General features: G+C 42.4%; 1 protein-coding gene across 1 annotated transcript in view; it reads right to left on the reverse strand.

The window, feature by feature from the left end:
* The window catches only part of LOC308080104 (leucine-rich repeat-containing protein 17-like), a 64,966-nt gene that overhangs the window by 11,985 nt on the left and 31,949 nt on the right, over nucleotides 1-21,032 (reverse strand). The window contains exons 3-4 of the mRNA XM_080421849.1: nucleotides 17,566-17,820; nucleotides 15,447-15,726 (exon numbers count right to left, since the gene is read on the reverse strand). Of these exons, the coding sequence (XP_080277975.1) occupies nucleotides 15,447-15,726; nucleotides 17,566-17,820 (535 nt within the window). The remainder of the gene's footprint in view (nucleotides 1-15,446; nucleotides 15,727-17,565; nucleotides 17,821-21,032) is intronic.

A 21,032-nucleotide genomic window follows, 5' to 3' on the forward strand; every position in this document is an offset into this window, starting at 1 on the left:
TGTACCTGTTTATTTTGTGTGTATGTCCAGTGGCATCAGTTCAGCAAAAGCTAAGATATGGCAAGGTTAGGGTTGCCAACTCCCAGAGATTGAAATAAGGGACACCTACCCTGGGCGCGCGGTCAAACCCCCCAAAAAACCCGAAATGCATAGAAAACTATGCATTACACCTGTAACAATTGATGTTTGTTTTTGAAAGAAAATGTAGCAACTCATATATTTGAACGGAAATGTATATTTTTATCCTGTGCTTAAAAAAAAAAAAAAACTCAGCCTGCGGGCCGCGGGTTGAGTAGCGCTGCTGTAGTGTGTACTGTGTACAGGACAAAATAACTATCCAAGCAGAAATCTCAATCAAATTCACCAATATGTCATTCTTCTGCTATGATTCTCTGCTTTCATATGAAATGAAAGACCCTGTGTTTATCAGATCTAGACACAGAGGACTATTTAACACCTAGAAACACCTTTAACAAAGAAATATCACTCACTGCACCTACAGTATGTGGTTTTGCATGTTTAACAATAGACCCGTAAGGCTCATGCTCATTCAACGTACAGAATCAGTACAGTTCATGCTCATTTAACATACAGAATCAGCACAGTTTGTGCTCATTTAACATACAGAATCAGCACAGTTTGTGCTCATTCAACATACAGAATCAGTACAGTTCATGCTCATTTAACATACAGAATCAGCACAGTTTGTGCTCATTCAACATACAGAATCAGTACAGTTTGTGCTCATTCAACATACAGAATCAGTACAGTTTGTGCTCATTCAACATACAGAATCAGCACAGTTTGTGCTCATTCAACGTACAGAATCAGTAAAGTTTGTGCTCATTCAACGTACAGAATCAGTACAGTTCATTCTCATTCAACATACAGATTAGAACCAGTACAGTTAATTTCAGCACTCTGTAGGTGGTCTGCTGTCTGGGGGGGGGTTCTGATAAGCATTTACAGATGAGTGGAAGTGGATGGAAGGATGTTTAGGCAACGAGGAGAGAGGGACCAAGACCATTTGTCTGTCTCATAACAGTGGTGGATGGGTCAAAGGTTTGTGCGTTTTGGCTGCATTGCACACACACGCATTGCACACGCACGCACGCATGCATGCATGCACGCAGGCACACACAAACAAACACACAATGTGTGAGTGAGACAGAGAGTGAGTCTGTAAAGACTCAGACATCTGCAGCAGTGTAATGTCTAGTCTTTCATTAAGGCCTAATGGCACATAAATATTATGTGAGCAAAACATGTAAATAAACATGTACTGTAATAGGTACTGTGCACGCTCGCACGCACGCACGCACGCACGCACGCACGCACGCACGCACGCACACACGCACACAGTCACACACACACACACACACACACAAATAGGTTAATGCTGCAGATGTCGCAGATGGCTGTCGTGAAGGCACTGCCATAAATCATTGCCGACTGTAAGGAAATGTAATCGCACAAAAACTACACACAGCAAAAAACTGCATGCACGCATACACAGCAACACACGCACGGACGCACTTACGGCTACAGTTGCTGCAGTAAGGTAAGGTAATGTAATCACACACACTATGCAGTGTTCCATTAGGAAAGCTTAACAAGCGTAGGAGCTTTTCACATGCTGTCTGTCTGTCTGTCTGTCTGTCTGTCTGTCTGTCTGTCTGTCTGTCTACCTCAGTGGTAGACCCAAAAGAGAAATTCGATCTCTCCCCGGGACCCAAACAATTGAAAATATCAGATATGAAAGCTCACAACAACGCGTCACATCACAGCGCGTTGTGAGCTTGTAAATTGGCTATTTTTACTACTTTAAAAAAAAAATTATTAAATTCTTTTGATATATATATATTTTTTAGATGAAACATTGGAAACAAAAATAAAAGAGGACCCATAAATGGGTCTGCGACCCACAAATGGGTCTCGACCCACTGTTTGGGTACCTCATGCTGTACAGTATATCTGTGGTAAGGACCGATTTACAAGAGTTGGAGTCACGCTAGCACTTCTCCAGTTACCTCATATCACAGCCAAGACTCAAACTCCCAGGCTCCCTTTCTGTTAATGTGGAGACCCCCAGACATCAACAACTGCAGCCAAAGGCACATTCTTCCTGTCCAACACAGATATATGTCTGCTGACTGAGTTCATTTGAAATGAGGCTAACCTCCTGCACCCTATAACACACCATCTATTTCCCATATGTATGGGTGGTGGGAGCAGCCATACATAATATATGGGTGCTCCCACGACCCATACTGTACATTATGTATGGGTGGTGGGAGCACCCATACATAACGTATGGGTTCTCATACATACATATGTTGTATACGACAAGCCCAAAAAAGCGACTACAATATAGGTCACATGGGTCCCCACTCCCAGCAAAATGACTTACCATAGCATCAAAATCAGTTAAACCACTTGAAACCCTACTGTACATCATCTATTTGAAAATAGCCGATCTACAAGCTCACAACGTTGTGAGTTTGTAGATCTGCAATTTATATATATAATAAATAATAATCTAGCAGGTTTGTTTTATTGGGACAATATTTGAAACATTTTAACTACACAAATCTTGTATGGGGGTCCCTGGCACAAGCCCAAAGTCACTTATAATAAGCAGATATGGGCAACACTGTTTGTGACTGTACAGTTGTAGGTTCAAATCCCGGAGGAAGTCATGCTGGGAGAAGAGAATGACAAAAAATAACATGGAGTTAGAAAGAGAAGTGAATGACAAACAATAATCTGGAGTTAGAAAGAGAAGTGAATGACAAACAATAACATGGAGTTAGAAAGAGAAGTGAATGACAAACAATAACATGGAGTTAGAAAGAGAAGTGAATGACAAACAATAACCTGGAGTTAGAAAGAGAAGTGAATGACAAACAATAACATGGAGTTAGAAAGAGAAGTGAATGACAAACAATAACATGGAGTTAGAAAGAGAAGTGAATGACAAACAATAACATGGAGTTAGAAAGAGAAGTGAATGACAAACAATAACATGGAGTTAGAAAGAGAAGTGAATGACAAACAATAACATGGAGTTAGAAAGAGAAGTGAATGACAAACAATAACATGGAGTTAGAAAGAGAAGTGAATGACAAACAATAACATGGAGTTAGAAAGAGAAGTGAATGACAAACAATAACATGGAGTTAGAAAACAGGAAGGATTCTGAACCGCTTAAGAGTTCCTCCATTCAGATGTACCTCTATCAAAACTACCCATTGTAAATAAATAGCACAACACAACACAACACAACACAACACAACACAACACAACACAACACAACACAACACAACACAACACAACACAACACAACACAACACATGAAGAGTTCCTCCATTCAGATATCATGTATCTCTATCAAAACAACCCATTTTAAATAAATAGATCTCATGTAGCTCTATCAAAACAACCCATCTTAAATACATACACAACACACAAAGAGTTCCTCCATTCAGATATCATGTATCTCTATCAAAACAACCCATTTTAAATAAATAGATCTCACGTAGCAGCTCTATCAAAACAACCCATCTTACACAACACATGAAGAGTTCCTCCATTCAGATCTCATGTAGCTCTATCAAATAAATAACATGAACAGGGCGCAACTTTACATCCTCCTTATAGAGCAGTGGATCCCAACCGAAACCAACAGTCAGGACACTATTAATTAAATAAAAACATATTCCTCTGCTACAGCGGTTCTACTGTATATGCTTGTGACCCGGTCAGAACATCCTGTGACCGCGTGTCGACCTGTTGAGGAGAACGGACAGCGTCAGTGTAGCGTCTAGACCAGTGGTTCCCAAACCTTTTCATGTCAAGGACTCCCAAATTGATATGTTTTTGGCCTGCGGACCCCCATCTGAAAAGACGTTGTGCCAGGGACCCCCAGGAGAGAAGATTTATGTTTTTCTTTTTTACATGTTTGAATAGCCAACATATAAATGGATAAAGTGGTTAAATTGATTGTGATGCTACATTAACTACTTTTCTGGAACCCCCCCCAAGGACCCCTGGGGGTCCCCGGACCCGACTTTGAGAACCACTGGTCTAGACATGCTGTAGGAAATGAGCAGCGGATTCATTTCCCCGCTACACACAGGAAGTCAACATCTGATAGTAGACTCTTATCGTCTCTTCCTTAATCCCCCCAGTTCCTTAATCCATGAGACAGTAAATTAAACCGACCTATTTTTAGTCACTAATGATTTACTAGCAAATTCCTCGGGCGATGTTTTGTTTGCCAGAACATTTATTAAAGGGCTATTTCACTTTGAAACACTTATGGGGTCATTTAAAGTCTACTGTGGCTTTTGTGTTTCACCCCAGACAGTTGTTAAGTTGCTAAATTCAATACCGGTATTTAGATGTTTGATATTCATTTTATCAGACACAACCTCTGATAACCTATTCCCATTGTAACTTCAAATTCCATTTTAACCTTGCTAGCTGGGAGCTTGCCATCAGTGCACTAGATAAAATACATTTATAAAAAATTAAAAATGGCTTTATTTCTAGACAAAGCATGCCCCCTGGCTTTCCCTCTGGACAAAGATATCTTTGTTGTAAACGCCCTCCTCTTTAGGTGTGGGCTATCTTAGTTTCATGAAGCCTGATTTATACTTCGTCGTAAGACGTTGTCGGACACCGAAAAAAAATAATAATTAGGCTACATCCTTGTCCGGACCACATCTGCAGCTGGCACACAGCACATGCCATCCAGATGATCATGTGAATGTTGAGCAGCTTAGACTTGCATGACTTGCCCTCCTCCCATCAGTGTTCATTTTGTCGTATAAACTACGACGATCAGTGCAGATCATTTAGACAAACAAACAGCCCTCGGTCTTAATCTCCAGGTTCTCCTTTGACATCTGTGCTTCTTCAAGAAGAAACGAGAAAGACAGAGAGACCGAAGAGAGACCGAAGAAGGAAGAAATGAAGCCTTCAGGGTGATTGAAAATCCAGTGATCTTCATTTCAATGGTGAAAATCCATGAGAAAAGGGCGACAGTTTCCGTTTCTACAGTGGCCAGCATCGGCCATATGCTTTATCAAACGGAGAAAGACAGTCCAAATATGGATTTGCGGACTCAAGAACACTTTTATTGGAATAAGTATATTGGAAGAAGTATTTCTTTTTCTCCCACCACTATTTGTGATGCGGTTGTTAATCCACGCTTCCAGCTTCGACATCTGCGAACTGCTTTATCAGACTGAAGAGCTGAATGAAGAAACATACCATACAGAACATGAATGAAAGAGCCAAAGTCGGCCGCTCAGAGCCGGTGTTGGACTGGGAAGACGGTCTGTTCCGGGTCTGTTGGAGTCATCAGTAACATGCTGGTTTCAACAGCTGTACAAAACATGTTCTGCTGGTGGCGATACACCACAACTTTACTAACAGGTTGACGATGTGATGATAGGACACTGGAGTTCACCCATGTGTCAGGGAAATAAAAAATATCAGTTATTAATGGGTTAATGGATTTGAGTTATTTGGCAACAATCCCTTGTTATTCAGGTTGGGTTTTATTAGACCAAAAGAGGGCACTGTAAGTCCTTGATGTTGTAAGAATGGATCTGTAAGGGTCTATTCTTACACTCTCATAGTTATATTAACTCTTAGGATTTTACTGTGTAATACAAAGAACACAACGTTTAAAGAATATAAGCCAATAATACATTATAAAAAAGCTGACATTGTTATTTGTGTCCAAAGTTAAACCTTCAACATAGTTTCATAAAAGGTTTAAGAGGTCAGACTACGCTGTTGTATATTTCCACAGATTAGGGACCAGTGGTCCAGCAGGGATAGTGAGTGATTTCATTGCCTTTGTTTAAATCACAGTAATGGCTTTACCTCCAGCGCTCCATGTTTGACTCATTTCCAACAGCCTCGCTGAGGAGCTCATTTGTCAGAGGAACCCTCTAGGGTCCTCGGCATTGTGGAGAAAGCACATGGAGGCCAGACGTGCTAATCGGATGCATTCTTTGTATGGTTTTAGCAGACGTTAAAGGGAGGGGGGGGGGTGATGATGCAATGCAATGCAGAAGAGCTGACTGTCAAAAGCAAGAGGTGCATTCATCAGATGCCATTTTGATTATGCTTGCACCTCTTGGTTCTCCAACATCTCATTGTCACTAAAAACTAAGCTTCAGACCTCCCAAAACAAACTGAGGACCATGACCCACCTAATTCCAACACACTTTGCTAGTTTGGAATGGCTCAGGGTAGAAGACAGCTTTAAGCAAATGTCAATGGGTTTGATATTTAAGATAGTGAGAGGGCCTCAATACCCTCATACCCTCATACCTACTTCTCCAAAGTCAGTGACTGACACCCACAGCCAGAACACTTGAGGGAGCGACCATGATCTGGTACCACCCACATTTAGAAGAAACGTGGGAAAATTCTCATTCTACTGCTCTGCCACCACAATGTGGAATGCCCCGACACCATCCATTAAAGGATGTGTATCACTGGTTTCTTTCAAAACTGTCCGGAAAAAAAACATCTATCAGGAGACCACAAGAGGAGGTAAATGTAATTTCCCATCGAGAGGAGGTGTCATACTTTTCTCCTATGTATATAGTGTTTGTATTTGTTGATGACATGTATTATTGTGTTATTTTTTTACGCTATGTTGATGAACTGAATACATAGGACCACAATGGAAACAAGTCCCCAGGACTTTTGTTGTGTTATCCTTTTAGCTTTAATATCAGACTGTACCACATGCGGTATACATTTCTGACTAATAAAGTATTCAATCAAGACACTACTGGTGTCAGTATTGCTATATGGATGTGAAACATGGAAAATGAACGAGGGAGAGACAACAAGGCACTTTACTTGATGTGTTCCATGCCTCGACGAGGGCCTCCCACGGATCACAGACAAGGCCAGAGTGAGAAGGATGAGGCTGACTGTGTCAGGCACCCGGAACTGGTAGCGAGCAAACTGACACTTTGGGAGCCAACCCAAGGCACAGCCAGGGAAAGGAAAGAGGTGCACCACCTACTGTACGTACTGTAGATACACTGTGGCGAGACAGCATAGCTAACAACACTGCAGCGCTCAAGACCCTGATGCTAGACAGTTGGGTGTGGAGGGCAGCGAATTCAGAGTTGGTGTTGGCTATTCCGCACTCTCGCATCGCGAAGGTGCACACGAAGAATACTCTGTATACATATATACATACATATATATACATATATACATACATACATACACTATATATATATATATATATATATATATATATATATATATATATATATATATATATGAGAAACGTGTAGGTAACAGCTATGATGCAATGCATCCCTGTCTACTGTACTGCACATGTCAAGCAACAATTTCCTTTTAAGATTGTGATGCACATTTTTTGGACCGGGCAGGTTGACTCTGCAGGCTGCATTAGCAATAGAGTTCATAATTGTGGTCCATTACTATTGCATATTAAGTAGGCTACACTGTACGTTCCTACAGCAGATTTTAAATAGGTGGTAGAGTACGTTTTATTAAAGCCATAGGTTACATTGGCGAAGGTATAGTTACTGTAAATGCTGACTATTATGCTAGCAGAGTATAGAAACCATGAATGCAACGCAGCGCTAGTTGATTAACAGACCTACAGTGTTTACATAGGCTGACTGCACAGACATAGAATGACTTATATACTGTAAGTCCTAAATTAGTAGGTGTGTAGAGCATTAAAGTAGACATTTGTCTACAAATTTTTCACTGCTAATGATTGATGTTTACAATCGCCAGGTCCTTGACCACGGTCAGGCAGTTTTTTTCCCGGGCCCTCTCTCAGCAACTTCCTTTTTGCTTGTTATCCTTTTCTTTATTATCCTACCATAAATTTTACGCCAGCCATGTGCTGTTGAGAAATATATAATCTTTTTCCATGTGGGATAATTAAACCAAACTGTGAGGAGGACTATCTGTCTACATTGATACTGTGCAATAAATCTGCAGTAGATATAGAACTTTCTTTTTGCCCTTGGCCTGACAAAGAAGAATAATGCTCTCTCTACACACTCAAACTAAAAGCAGAAACTCTGAAAACCAAACTCAGGAGAGAGTTTTTTTTTGTTTTACTAAAATACACTAAGCGGTACGAACACACACACACACACACACACACACACACACACACACACACACACACACACACACACACACACACACACACACACACACACACACACACACACACACACACACACACACACACACACACACACACACACACACACACAATGTGGACAGGGGAATGGGAGGGGCAGAAGCAACACAGAGGGCCAGAGGCTGTGACTGTGACACTAGCAATCTAATGAATGGGTATAGGCTAGCTTTTGGCAGTGTAGTGACAGTGTTTGTATTAAAGCACATTCTGCTCAAACATACAGTAGTTAGTAAGTATACATTTGTACTTTGGGTCCAATGCAGACTTGTTTAAAAGTCCTGCAATCGGCCCGGAGGCATTCCATAACCAGCATGATGATTGCAAACCCCTGTTATCAGCTCTCAGTTGGTCCCACGCTGCCTCCCATCTCATGGCAACTAGCCAGGCTACATGCAATGTACACAAACACATTAGTATCTTGTCATCACGTGTATGGACAGTAGAAAGACAGCAGACAGTCTTAAACACAAGGAAATCACACTCATAATGTTGGACAGCTAGTTTCACTACAGACACAAAACACCATTCATTTAACCATATTATGGATTAATAGTATTCCTGGTCGCTATACCGCCTCCCCCATGACATGCCTTGATGGAGGGGAAGGGAACTGGTTGGAATAACGTATTCCTTCCGCGCGTTACGTCCTACCGGGGAAACTCCCCCCTGTCGGGTGACAAGAAGGTCAGTTTGCTCTCATGCATTGAAGGAGGCATGAGCTCGGCCCTGGGCTCCCTAGGCTGGTGGGTGGAGTGTAGCGCCAAGGATCACTTAGAAAATTGGCACCGGGTGAAAAAGGGTTACAAATTTGTGGGATAAAAAATGCATAAGAAGAACCTCAGTTCAGTCAGTGTAAATGGTATCCAGGTTCTAAGCATCAGAACCTCAGTCCAGTGTAAAAGGTAACCAGGTTCTAAGCATCAGAACCTCAGTCCAGTCAGTGTAAACGGGCCCTAGCTTCTACTTCTACAGGAAAGGCTCCAGGCGCCAAGGAGCTTAGGTGGTTATCTCAGTATCCCTGTACAGCTTACTGCTGAAGTCTTACTGCTATACTGCTGCTTGGACAGTAATGACATTCCTCTCCTCTTCTCTGCTATTGTTTTCACTTCTCACCTCTCTCTATTTGTCTGCTTCTTCCTTCTCTCTGTCCCTCCCTCTCTGTCCCTCCCTCTCTCTCTCTCCCTCTCACTGGCCCTCATTTATCAACGCAGCGTATAAACCGGCGTATATTTTTCCATATATTCGGCCGTACACCAACGTCGAAGTCACATTTATCAACGAATCCTACACAGCTGATCCGAGCCTACATTTGGTCCCAGGCTTGATAAATGTCACGGCTGGAACCTAGCGTCATTTAAATAACACGCCCTTAAATATTCTCAAAACGCCCCGATTTTACGACATGAAGAAGGACCAGAATACGACCAAAGACATCAAAAGCCAATGAGAAAGAGTTTCCCCCGATCGCCTCGCCACACACGCACACGCACACGCCCCCCCCTCTCTCTCTCTCTCTCTCTCACACACACACACACACACACACGCCCGCCCAGCTGTGTTTTTCATGTATTGTAATCCGTAGCGTAGCGGGAGTAATCTTTGTCACGTAGGCTTGTAGCCTACAAGAATGACATATTATGATACCAATCACATCGCCATGAATGGAATACGTTTGTATATTAATTTATTTAACCCATACCGAGTCCCGACCGCGGGACTCCCGAGTCCCGACGCAAAAGCGCTCGTATATTTTGAAAATAGCAGATCTACAAGCTCACAACGCGTCGCGATGCGACCCGTTTTTGAGCTTGCAGATCTGCTATTTTAAAATAGCCAATGCAACTGAATGACTGTTAAAGCAGTTTGTTTAAATTACTTTATAAAATGTGATATTTTCACAGGGATTATTTATTAGTGTAGATATACATTTAAGAGTGGATTATGTGTCCAGATGCCTGTCAGACAGTCAGACAATGCTGCTCCGCAGGTCTAGAATGGAATAAACGGGCGCAGCCAACGTCAACAACTGGTCTCGACCAGACGTGAGATCTCAGCGTATGGTAGGATGAAGCCCACGTCAGGATATATTGATAAATGCCGAAAGGTGCGGTGATCTCGCCCTACGCCCATTATTTGGGCTGCACCGCGTTGATAAATGAGGGCCACTGTCTCTACCCTTCTCCCTCTCTCCCTCTCTCCCTCTCTCTCTCTCTCTGTTTAGTTCAGACTCTCTTTCCAGACGTGACATAATGTAGGATTCATCTGCCCACCCTCGATTATCCAGGAAATCCATAACAAGGCTGACAGACATGGTATAGCATGTGCCTGAGTGCGTGCGTGCGTGCGTGCGTGCGTGCGTGCGTGCATACTTGTGTGTGTGCGCACGGGTGTATGTATGTATGTGTGGGTGTATATTTGCGTGCGTGTATACGTGTATATTTGCGTGCGTGTATACGTGTATATTTGTGTGTGTGTAGCCAAGCAGTGAAGAAAGAGCCAAATATAGCTTAACAGTTACTCACTTTCTCACTCACTCACACACATGGTTGTAATGTACTATTGATTGGTGACATCTCTTCATCTGAACACAGGATTAGTGAGGCTAAAGTGATAAAAGAGAGAATGGAGAAAGAGAATGAACGAGGGAAGGTAGGGAGAGAGAGAAATTAAGAAAATAATGGTAACAAGGAGAGGTGGATCAGGAAGAAAAGAACGAATGTTAACTGTGTGTGTGTGTGTGCGTGCGTGTGTGTGTGTGTGCGTGCGTGCGTGCGTGCGTGCGTGCGTGCGTGCGTGCGTGCGTGCGTGCGTGCGTGCGTGCGTGCGTGCGTGCGTGTGTGTGATGGAAACCAGCCAAGCAGTGAATGAATGACTCACCCATTTGGCTGCCTACTGAAACAAACTGACGTTAATCTATTTATATTACTTTAAAATCCTCACGTCGTTCCCTGTCCAACTTCAACTGTGTCAAACAGGCCCAGACTGTTAGCTGCACTGTGGTATTTACTAGTTACTTACTTTGTAGACTTTGATTATTATTACAAAACATACATTAACCACTTAAGCCCTATACATACTTTGGCTGTTTGAAAATAGTTGATCTACAAGCTCACAATGCATGTTGTGAGCTTGTAGATCTGCTATTTTCAAAAGATTTGTATACATTTTGAAAACTTGTGAAATGGGACACGGAATGAGTAGTCTTACTTTTTACTCATTCTTCATTCTTTTACTCATTGCATTTTGAATGCCGGACTTGTACTTGTAACAGTAGTATTTCTACATTAAGGTATCAATACTTTTACTTAAATTAAATATGTTAAATACTTCTTCCACCACTGCCTGCACTATAATACTTCAGTTTACAACATCAAGTTTTATAGAATTTGACTGAGGCTTCAAAGAACTTGGAATACGTCTGAGAGGCTTTGAGCTGTACATGATTCCTACACCTGAAAACCATCTGTATTGTTTGTAATTCAGCTATAAATCTGGTCATTTTTCACACAAGAATCCAACCTTTCAGATCAACTTTTAAATCACTGTTTCTAGCCAAAAAAAAAGCGGGGGGAGAATGAGGGGCCTATTTTGGCATTCCATGATGCAATCTTGGCCCGTGTTCCCAAACTTGAGGATTCTACCCAATGTTGCCAGATCTTGTGAGAGAAAAACAAAGGAACCATGGAATCAAAGCAACCATGGAATCTATGAAAACAAACCCAAAATAAGTGTGGGGCAGCCCAGTCAAACTTTTTTGTCTAGTGTTGTTTTGTTCTAGTGACATTTTCATGTCAAGGACCCCCAAATCAATATGTGTTTTGCCACATACCGCCATCTGAAAATATTTTGTGTTGTTAAAAATGTTTCAAACTATTATTCCAGATTTTCTTTTTTTAAATCAAGATTGTTTGAAAATAGCAGATAGCTCACAACGCGTTGCAGTGCGACGTGTTGTGAGCTTGTAGATCGGCTATTTTAAAATAGCTGATGGTTAAACTGAAGAAAGCTCGAAAAAGCAGCTACAAGTTAGATACAACCCCCAAAAAAACGCAAACCGTAACTACCAATATTTACAAGAGACTTTACGGAAAACAAAACAAGCCCAAAGTCGCTTATAATAAGCACACATGGCAACACTGGTTCTACCCTGTTGCTGAGAATGCTGCCTTGAGAGTATTATGCCATCTCCACCGGGACAAACAACTCAGATGTTGTAGGCTACTGAGAAAGATGGAGTCTGAATCGACTGGAAAGTGCTGTGGTTCCCCTCAATGGAACAACCACCGACCACTGAGATAGACGAGAGGGGTAGAAGGCAGGGGGAGAGGGAGAGAGAACGAGTGTAGTGGAAAGAGTGATGGAGAAAATGCAGGGGATGGAGAGAAAGAGGCAGGAAATGGGGGGCTTTCAGACAATTTTATGCAAAACATAGATGGAGAAAAGAGGTGACACGTGGAGTCGTAGAGAGACATCCCTAATTATTATTTGTAGCATTTGTAGCACCACATGTGTTTACCCTACTAAATTATTTCAAGCCAATATGGCTGCTGTGAAAAAGGTCTATTGTGAGCTTGTAGATCGGCTATTTTCACTAGTTTGGGTCCCGGGGACACATAATAATTTCCATTGAGGTATAGAATAGAATAGAGTAGAGTAGAATAGAGTGTGGAGGAAAGTATATGGGCTTTGGGAGTTTGGGTGCACCCTGACTCTGTTTGACCAGAATGGAGGGGGGTCGCAGTCTGTAAAGGTGTACTGATGTACAGTAATTGCACTTTTGAAATGCAAAACAGCACTTACTAAACTGTGCTAGTAACTGTTTTTTTTTTTTAAGATTACACCATGGCACTTTTCCCATACATTGGTTGTTTTTTAAATGTTTGTCTATGTTGTGTTTTAGTTTTGGTCTTTTGTATGTTTCTTAGACAGATTTGCTGTTTTATGTTGCACTGCAGGTGGCTGAGGGGGAACGTATTTCATTATTCTTTATGTATGTGAGTACATAGGACAATTGACAAATAAAGCGATTGTGATTCATATAGGGACTGCAGGACAGATGGAGAGAATGATGAAATGGGGGGATTTGAGGAAGGACGACAAGACGGATGTGAGCCAAAACAGAGAGACCGGCTCAGAATCAGATAAAGAATCGATAGAAAAATGCTGCCACTGTAGTGAGAGGGAGTCAGAGAGAGAGAAAATAATTAGGAAAATATGCAAAAGGCTTCCTCGGGCACGTACAGGACACAGATGGAGCATTGTGCGGCTTTGGCACGTCAGCACTGCATGAAAGATGGGGCTCTGTTCACAGTTCACAGACTCCTAGTTTATAAAGGGTATCAATCATAGTACGTCCCAAAATCGGAGAGCTTTACTTTGTTTCGTGGCGACAAAAAACACAGAAATCATCGGCCTATAATGAAATACGGCTTTGTGAGAGGAGAGAGTGAGTGGGCATGGCAGGAGTGAGAGAGAGAGAGAGAGAGAGAGAGAGAGAGAGAGAGAGAGAGAGAGAGAGAGAGAGAGAGAGAAGGGGGCATGCAGTCACGGACGGGTGAGGATCAAAAGAGATTGAAGCAATTTGACATTTAACCCATTAAGACCTGAGGCCGATTCTACAAATGTCTTCTAAATCAGTATTTCTCAAACTTTTTCGTGCCAATTGGGACCCTCAAAATGATATATATTTTTGGCCACGGACCCTCATCTGAAAATGTTTTGTGCCAGGGACCTGCAGAAGAGAAGATTTGTGTTAAAAAAAATGCTTTCCCTGTTTTAATGGGTTAAAGAAAGAGTGAGAGAAAAAGCAGCAGAGGATGTGATGAGAGAGAGAGAGTGAGAGACAAACTCGCAAGAAGGAGAGAAGTGAAGTGGAATATAAAGGAACCACATTATGACGCTGTGCTTGGATGTGCATGGAGAACCACCGCTCTCTGCCTCCACTCTGTCTATGTTGGACAAACCAAGCCGCAGTGAAACACAATCTTTATATGGAGCCCAAACAGCACACATTATACAGCCAGAGTGATAGCTGCCTCATGCTGCCATTTAGCTTCATGCAGAGAGAGAGACAGAGAGAGAGAGAGAGAGAGAGAGAGAGAGAGAGAGAGAGAGAGAGAGAGAGAAAGAGACAAGAGACAGTTACAGAGAGAGAGAGAGAGAGAGACACAGACACAGACAGACAGAGAGAGAGAGAAGAGAGAGAGAAACAGATGTGAAGTTTGGAAGAGGTTTGGATAGATGGATAGCTCTCTGTCTGTCTCTCTCTCTCTCCCTCTCTCTCTCTGATGCATGGGCACTGTGGGCCTGTATCCCCCCCCCCCCCCCCCCACTGCACCACCCACCCACCCAGCCAGGCTCGCTGACTCAGCGCTCAGTAGAACCTCAAAATACAACCAGATTGAGAATCTGCATCGTTACGAGGCTGAATTCACCACCAGGCTCCCTTCAACTTCTCACCACTTGATACTCAGTTCAACTTCTCACCATATCTCATAGAGAGAGACTCACGTACCCTGTCTCTGTATAGACAGAGCAATGTGCTGGAGAGAGCAGATACGATGCCAGGCTGTCACCACCGTATGTTTCACACAAATACACACACTAATGTATAGAATAGAATTGAATAGCCAGTAAGGACATCACATGTTGTATTATTGTCTACTGGGTTTGGGTCAGGTCCCATGTATTATTAGTTACACGCACCGGGTCGCTTCTTTAACATTGTGGAACCAATGGGATCTGGCCGGAGTTTGTATTCTGTCTCTATCGGACATAACTCGAACAGCGCTGAGTCGGCTGAAGCGGACCTCGCAACCTTCTATAAGTCGACTCGCTCGCTCGGCGGTGCCTCTCGTGGCTCGTTTGAACTGTTTTGTTTTTACCGAAGTCGTCACCCTTTTTCGTCTTACGGTTTGCGAGCGACACTTCTACATTCCAGGAATGCGGAAGTGACCGGGACGGCGTCAAATGACGCAACCGTTTTCCGTTTGGTCACATTTGTCGCAAGAAGTACCTATAGTCAGTTTTGGGAGTGAGAGTATGTTGTACAGACACACAGGGATTTGTGGAATGTATAGATAGATGATATAGACAGGGCAAACTAACACTGCTGCAGTGCACCGAGTTTCAACAACAAAGTGAAGAAACTATGCACAGAACGCTAGCAGGGAGAGAACCACCAACAAGTCAAGTCAAACGTGTCTCTCACCTTTGCTGCTGCAGTCCAGCAGGGGTCTGGGGAAGATGTAGGTGTGGCAGAGGGTGGTGGCGTCCGCCTTCACTTTCTTGGGCGGCGGCTTCGGCCGTTTCACCCCCTGCCCCCCTCCTCCGTCGACACCTCCTCCCCCACCACCTCCAGGAATCCTATCCACATGGTTGTCCCCGGCGCCGCACAGTGCGTCTGCGTTCAGCTTCTTCAGCTTGTGTCCTCGAAGGTCCTCCGGCTCGGCGCACTTGGCGTAGTTAGCCAGGTTGCGGTTGCTGGGCACCTGTAGCGGTGGTGGAGGAAAGTAAACTAAGTACTTTTTACTCAAATGCTAGTACCTTGATTACGATTTTCAGTATTTCCATTTTTTATACTTCTGCTCCGTTACATCTGGATACGAATTGTACGTTTTACTCCACTCCAATTATTTGACAAATTTAGTTACAGTTACTTTGTAGATTTTGATAATATAAAAAAAAACATACATTAACCACCTCAGCCCTATAAATACTTAAAGGAGAAATCCGGACATTTTAAGTGTTATCTTTGATGTGTAGTTACTCACTCACCGAGTTAGGAAGTGGCGTTGAGTTTTTCCAGCGATTCCCCTGTCTGTGAGTCTGGTCGACCCCCACCATTGGCATAGTGGGAGGCGCGTGTCTTAGTGAAAATTGCCTAATTCCACAGCTCCAAACTTCTTTTTTTTCCCACAAATCCTCCTCATGGTGTCTCCTGATACTTTCACATGCACTGTTTATCACTCACGAGCTGGCGTTCATGGTCAGCGACGTGAATGTTTTCCTCTCGCGTGAAATCTCGCGTCTCGCGAGATTTCACGTCCTCGGCTCACTGCGCTCCTCCGCTGTGGAATTAGGCGATTTTCACTAAGACACGCGCCTCCCACTATGCCAATGGTGGGGGTCGACCAGACTCACAGACAGGGGAATCGCTGGAAAAACTCAACGCCACTTCCTAACTCGGTGAGTAAGTAACTACACATCAAAGATAACACTTAAAATGTCCGGATTTCTCCTTTAAGCAATTTGAAAATAGCAGGTCTACAAGCTCACAACGCGTAGCATGTGAGCTTGTAGATCTGCTATTTTCAAAAGATTTGTATACATTGTGAAAACTGACATTCTCCGTAACAACTTTATTAGGTAGCACAGTTGAGAGTGAACAGGAAAGGTCGCCGGGCTTGAGAATCAAACCTGCGACTCGCTGTCAGGCTGCATTAACCTTTTGGTGCCCGTGGTTCTTAACCTTTTCAGGCCGTGCACCCCCCCAAAATAATCATATTTGAACTGGGGACCCCCAAAAATAATCATATTGAACTGGGGACCCTCCAAAATAATCATATTTGAACTGGGGACCCCCCACCCTGACAGGCACTTGGAATTGTAGGAGTTGAGGCATTACATTTAGTTTGACAGATACATTTTTGAATTTTTCTGATATTATTTGACAATTAGGCCCATGTTTGACCAGTTTTTACAGTATAGTTTGTTATTACTTTTGATGCAGAAATGGTCTTTTCATTTATTTATTTTTAAATGAATTATTATTATTACAGTCACCTGGGGACCCCCCCCCAAAAAAAAAAAATCATGTGGGGTCCCCACATAACAGGTTGAGAACCACTGCACAAAGGCCATCAGCGCTCCCCCGAAACGTGTGTACTGTACTGGTGACTTTCAATAACCACACTTGCCTTTGAGCTTTCAAAAATAGGGTGCAGGGGATGTCGGTAATCAGCACAGGTGAAAACAAATTTCCTAATCAGTAGCTGTTCTTTCACATAAAAAGACACTCTATTGCAGGGGTCCTCAACAACAAATCTTGAAGGTCCACAAATACGTTTTTGAATAAGGCTAGGGTCCGCAGCGCGCGTGCATGTGCCCCCCCCCCCGCCCGCGATTTTGGCGGATTCGGGTACTTTTTCCCCCGTTTTTGTTACTTTATTTCGGTTTTAGGGTAAAAAAAAAAAATATATATATATATATTTTTTTTATTATAATTTTCCCAGGGTCCACAGAGAGGTGTCCCGCGGTCCGGTCATGGACCGCGGTCCGCCTGTTGAGGACCCCTGCTCTATTGCATTCTTCTTCAGGGACACACTGACCTGCAGCGTGCGAACCAGGCTGTCCAGGCCGCAGTCGCAGCTCCAGGGGTTGTCGTAGACGCGGAGGTAGACGAGGCGCTCCAGCGGCAGCAGCAGCTCCTCGGAGGCGGAGCGCAGCGCGTTGTGCTGCAGCAGCAGTGTGGTGAGTTGGCCCAGGCCCGAGAAGGCCTGCTCCTCCACCAAGGAGATTTGGTTCTGCTGAAGGTCCAGGCTGCGCAACTGGGAGAACCTGGAGAACATGTTGTCTCTGAGAACCTGGAGAGAGAGAGAGAAGCAGTGATGTAAAGTAACTAAGTGCATTTACTCAAGTACTGTACTTAAGTACATTTTTGTTTTTACTGGAGTATTTCCAAATGTCTGTATTTTTACTTCTACTCCACTACATCTCAGAGGCAAATATTGTACTTTTACTCTGATTTTACTGATTTGAAAACTTTAGTGTCTTTGCAGATATAAGTTATTATATTAAACATACATTAACCACTTTAGCCCTATTTTATACATAGGCTATTTGAAAATAGACGATCTACAAGCTCACAACGCGATGCGACGCGTTGTGAGCTTGTAGAGCTGATATTTTCAAACATTTTAGTACTTTTACTTTTGGTACTTTAAATATATTTTGATGACAAGACTTTTGTACTTTTACTCAAGTAACATTTTGAACACAGGCCTTACTTGTAACAGAGTATTTTTATATTGTGGTATTGCTACTTTTACTTAAGTAAAAATAATATCTGAGTACTTCCACCACTGGAGAGAAGTTATAGGTGGTTATATTCTCTTGATGATGATGATTGACATTCTTTATTATTATAGAAATAACCCCTTGCGATGTAGCATCTCGTTTTCAAGGGGGGTCCCAATCAATTGATGTTCAACCATGACCACTGTACTCGTGCTGTTTGCATTTCTGAATAATAAAATATTCCCTCAATCAATCTTTCTTTATTTCTTTCAATTATGAGAAAAAAACTCACAATTCCGGTCAATGTATAAATATTGAATCAACAAAAAGTATTAACAACAGCTTGTGAGTAAATAATAATACATGTTATTGTTTCCATTTTCTGACGTACGAGTTTTGGACGTACAAGGTTTCTGCCCTACGACAACCACATGACAGCATAAATACAGGAAACTGTCTATACACACACGCACGCACACACACACACACACTTGACACTCGATAGAGAATAATCTCTCTTTGATCTGGGCCCCAGATACATGCACGTGCACAGATGCTGGAGGTATCAACAAACTGAGTATGTTAGAGATGCAACACCGCTGGTACCACATGGTCCAGCATTCTTTATCTCATTGTTTACGCTATATCATCATATTTACAGTTAAACCTGTGCTTCTCAAAAAATGTTCATGCCAAATCAATATGTAATTTGGCGGCAGACCCCGCCCCCATCTGAAAATATTTTGTGCCAAGGACCCACATTGAAAATAGCAGATCTAGAAACTCACAACACTTGCAGATCAGCTATTTTCACATACTCTGATGTAATACAGTAGTCTAGAGTTCAAGTGGTTACACTGATTCTGGTGTTAGGTTTTGCTGGGGAACCCCTGGAACCCCCTAAAGGACTTTGAGAACCTGATAATACTGTGTTTTAATTCACTTTCTGCAACAGACAGGTTTTAAACAGCACCTGTATTAAGTAGGAAAACACCATAAAACCTGATAGCGGCAGTGTGTTCTTGCATTGCAGTGGGCAGGTGGTTTATGTCTTTGAGACTGAACCCAGTAATTATATAAAAGTCAGGACCCTTCTTTTTCTCTGTATGAGTTTGCTGCTCCAGGATTAAAACCTGCCTCTTTGTGACTTCTCTATCTCCTCTTCCCTTTCCTGTACAGTACACATAGTCCGTGAGCCAGGACCCCAAAAATGGGGTCATCATTACCATCTGGGGTGATTAATTCTCATAGTGATTTTTGGGTAGGTATACACCCCTAGAGCTAGGAAAAATGTGATAGCCTTGCATCGGTGGTAGCTATCTGTGTGTTATCACTCCTTTTATAACCACAAGCCAAAACACAGTTTTCAAAATACGAATGAAGCATTCTACTTCAAACTGATGGTTCTCTCTTATTATTGACCCTCTCTCTCTGAAAAATGGTTGGGATAAAGCTCAGACTATATATTGTCCAGAAAGGTTGTTAAAATTTGCATATCTAGAATATTTTTCTGTTACAGGCAGTGACAACATAGTGACTATATGTGACATAAGATGTACTTTGGTTTTAATGAAAGATGGAACACAAAGGGTTCCTTTGTAAATTACCTATAGATTTAAAACCATGTTTACATACATAGATTCTAAGGAAATGTATTATGAAATTCAATAAACAGAATATAGTGCAATGGGTAAGAAAATATCCAAAATGGCCACTAAACACACTTACTTAGAATACCTCTGTTTAATACCTCTTTTTTAGGGTTTTCATATGTAGAATCCATTCCTGATGTTATTTTTTTAATATCAGGTCAATCATGTCAAAGGTCAGGTCAAGGTTAAAATTGACCTCTGGGAGAACAACAAATGGAAACAACTTGATGAACATTCATGGTTCACTATTCATGATTTTGTTTTGTGAAAAGTGTCATTAACATGTCACAAGAATTGGTATTCATAATAACATGAATGTAAAATGATATAATCTAATGTCAAATATGTATCTTTTGCAACTACATCTGTATTCTCCAACCCACATCCTGTTCTACCTCATCCTTACAAGTATCCTCCTTATTAACATCACTCCTCATCTGTAGCTTGAACATATCATCAGTAACCATCTTCACCAGAGCAGTTACAGTACATCAGTGATGTACTTCTCACTCTCTGTGCCCTAAATTGATATTGCACCATGTCACATAGCTCTGACGGTGGGGTCACCCTTAGCAATGACAGGAACAAGAATATCCTAGATCTCCTATCCAAATTTTGTGACATCAAACGACTTGTCAGGTGGGGCTTGGTGGTCTGCCACTTTCCACAACATCACTTGTAAATAAATGAGCCCACATGTGGTGCAACAGGTTGGTCGGTGTTGGAGGAAGGGCCATTGACTTGTGGCACCCACCTCACCCAGCACATCAGGGTAGCCTGGGAAGTTCCCTGCCAGCAAAGTGTAGTGTGCTCTGATCTTGCCTTTGTCATACATATAAGACTGTCCCATCCCAATGCTCCATCTATACTTTACACTGTAGGTCCACCTGATACACCCCAATACACAGCATACAACAGGACAAGAACATCAGTGTAATCACTGAGCATGTGTATCACACCCTTTCCAGAGATGGCTGCATCAGGGATATAGGAACTCATGGTGATGTCTGCCTCATCATGACTAAATGCAGTATCTATCGTCAGCACTGAAGGTGTACAACATGCTCAACGGCTTCTGCTTAATGTTCTTACTCTTCATGATGACATCTCATGTGGGTAAAGGACAT

This window comes from Gymnoscopelus braueri (assembly GCF_963280865.1).
Source record: "Gymnoscopelus braueri genome assembly, chromosome: 23".
NCBI lineage: Eukaryota > Metazoa > Chordata > Actinopteri > Myctophiformes > Myctophidae > Gymnoscopelus > Gymnoscopelus braueri.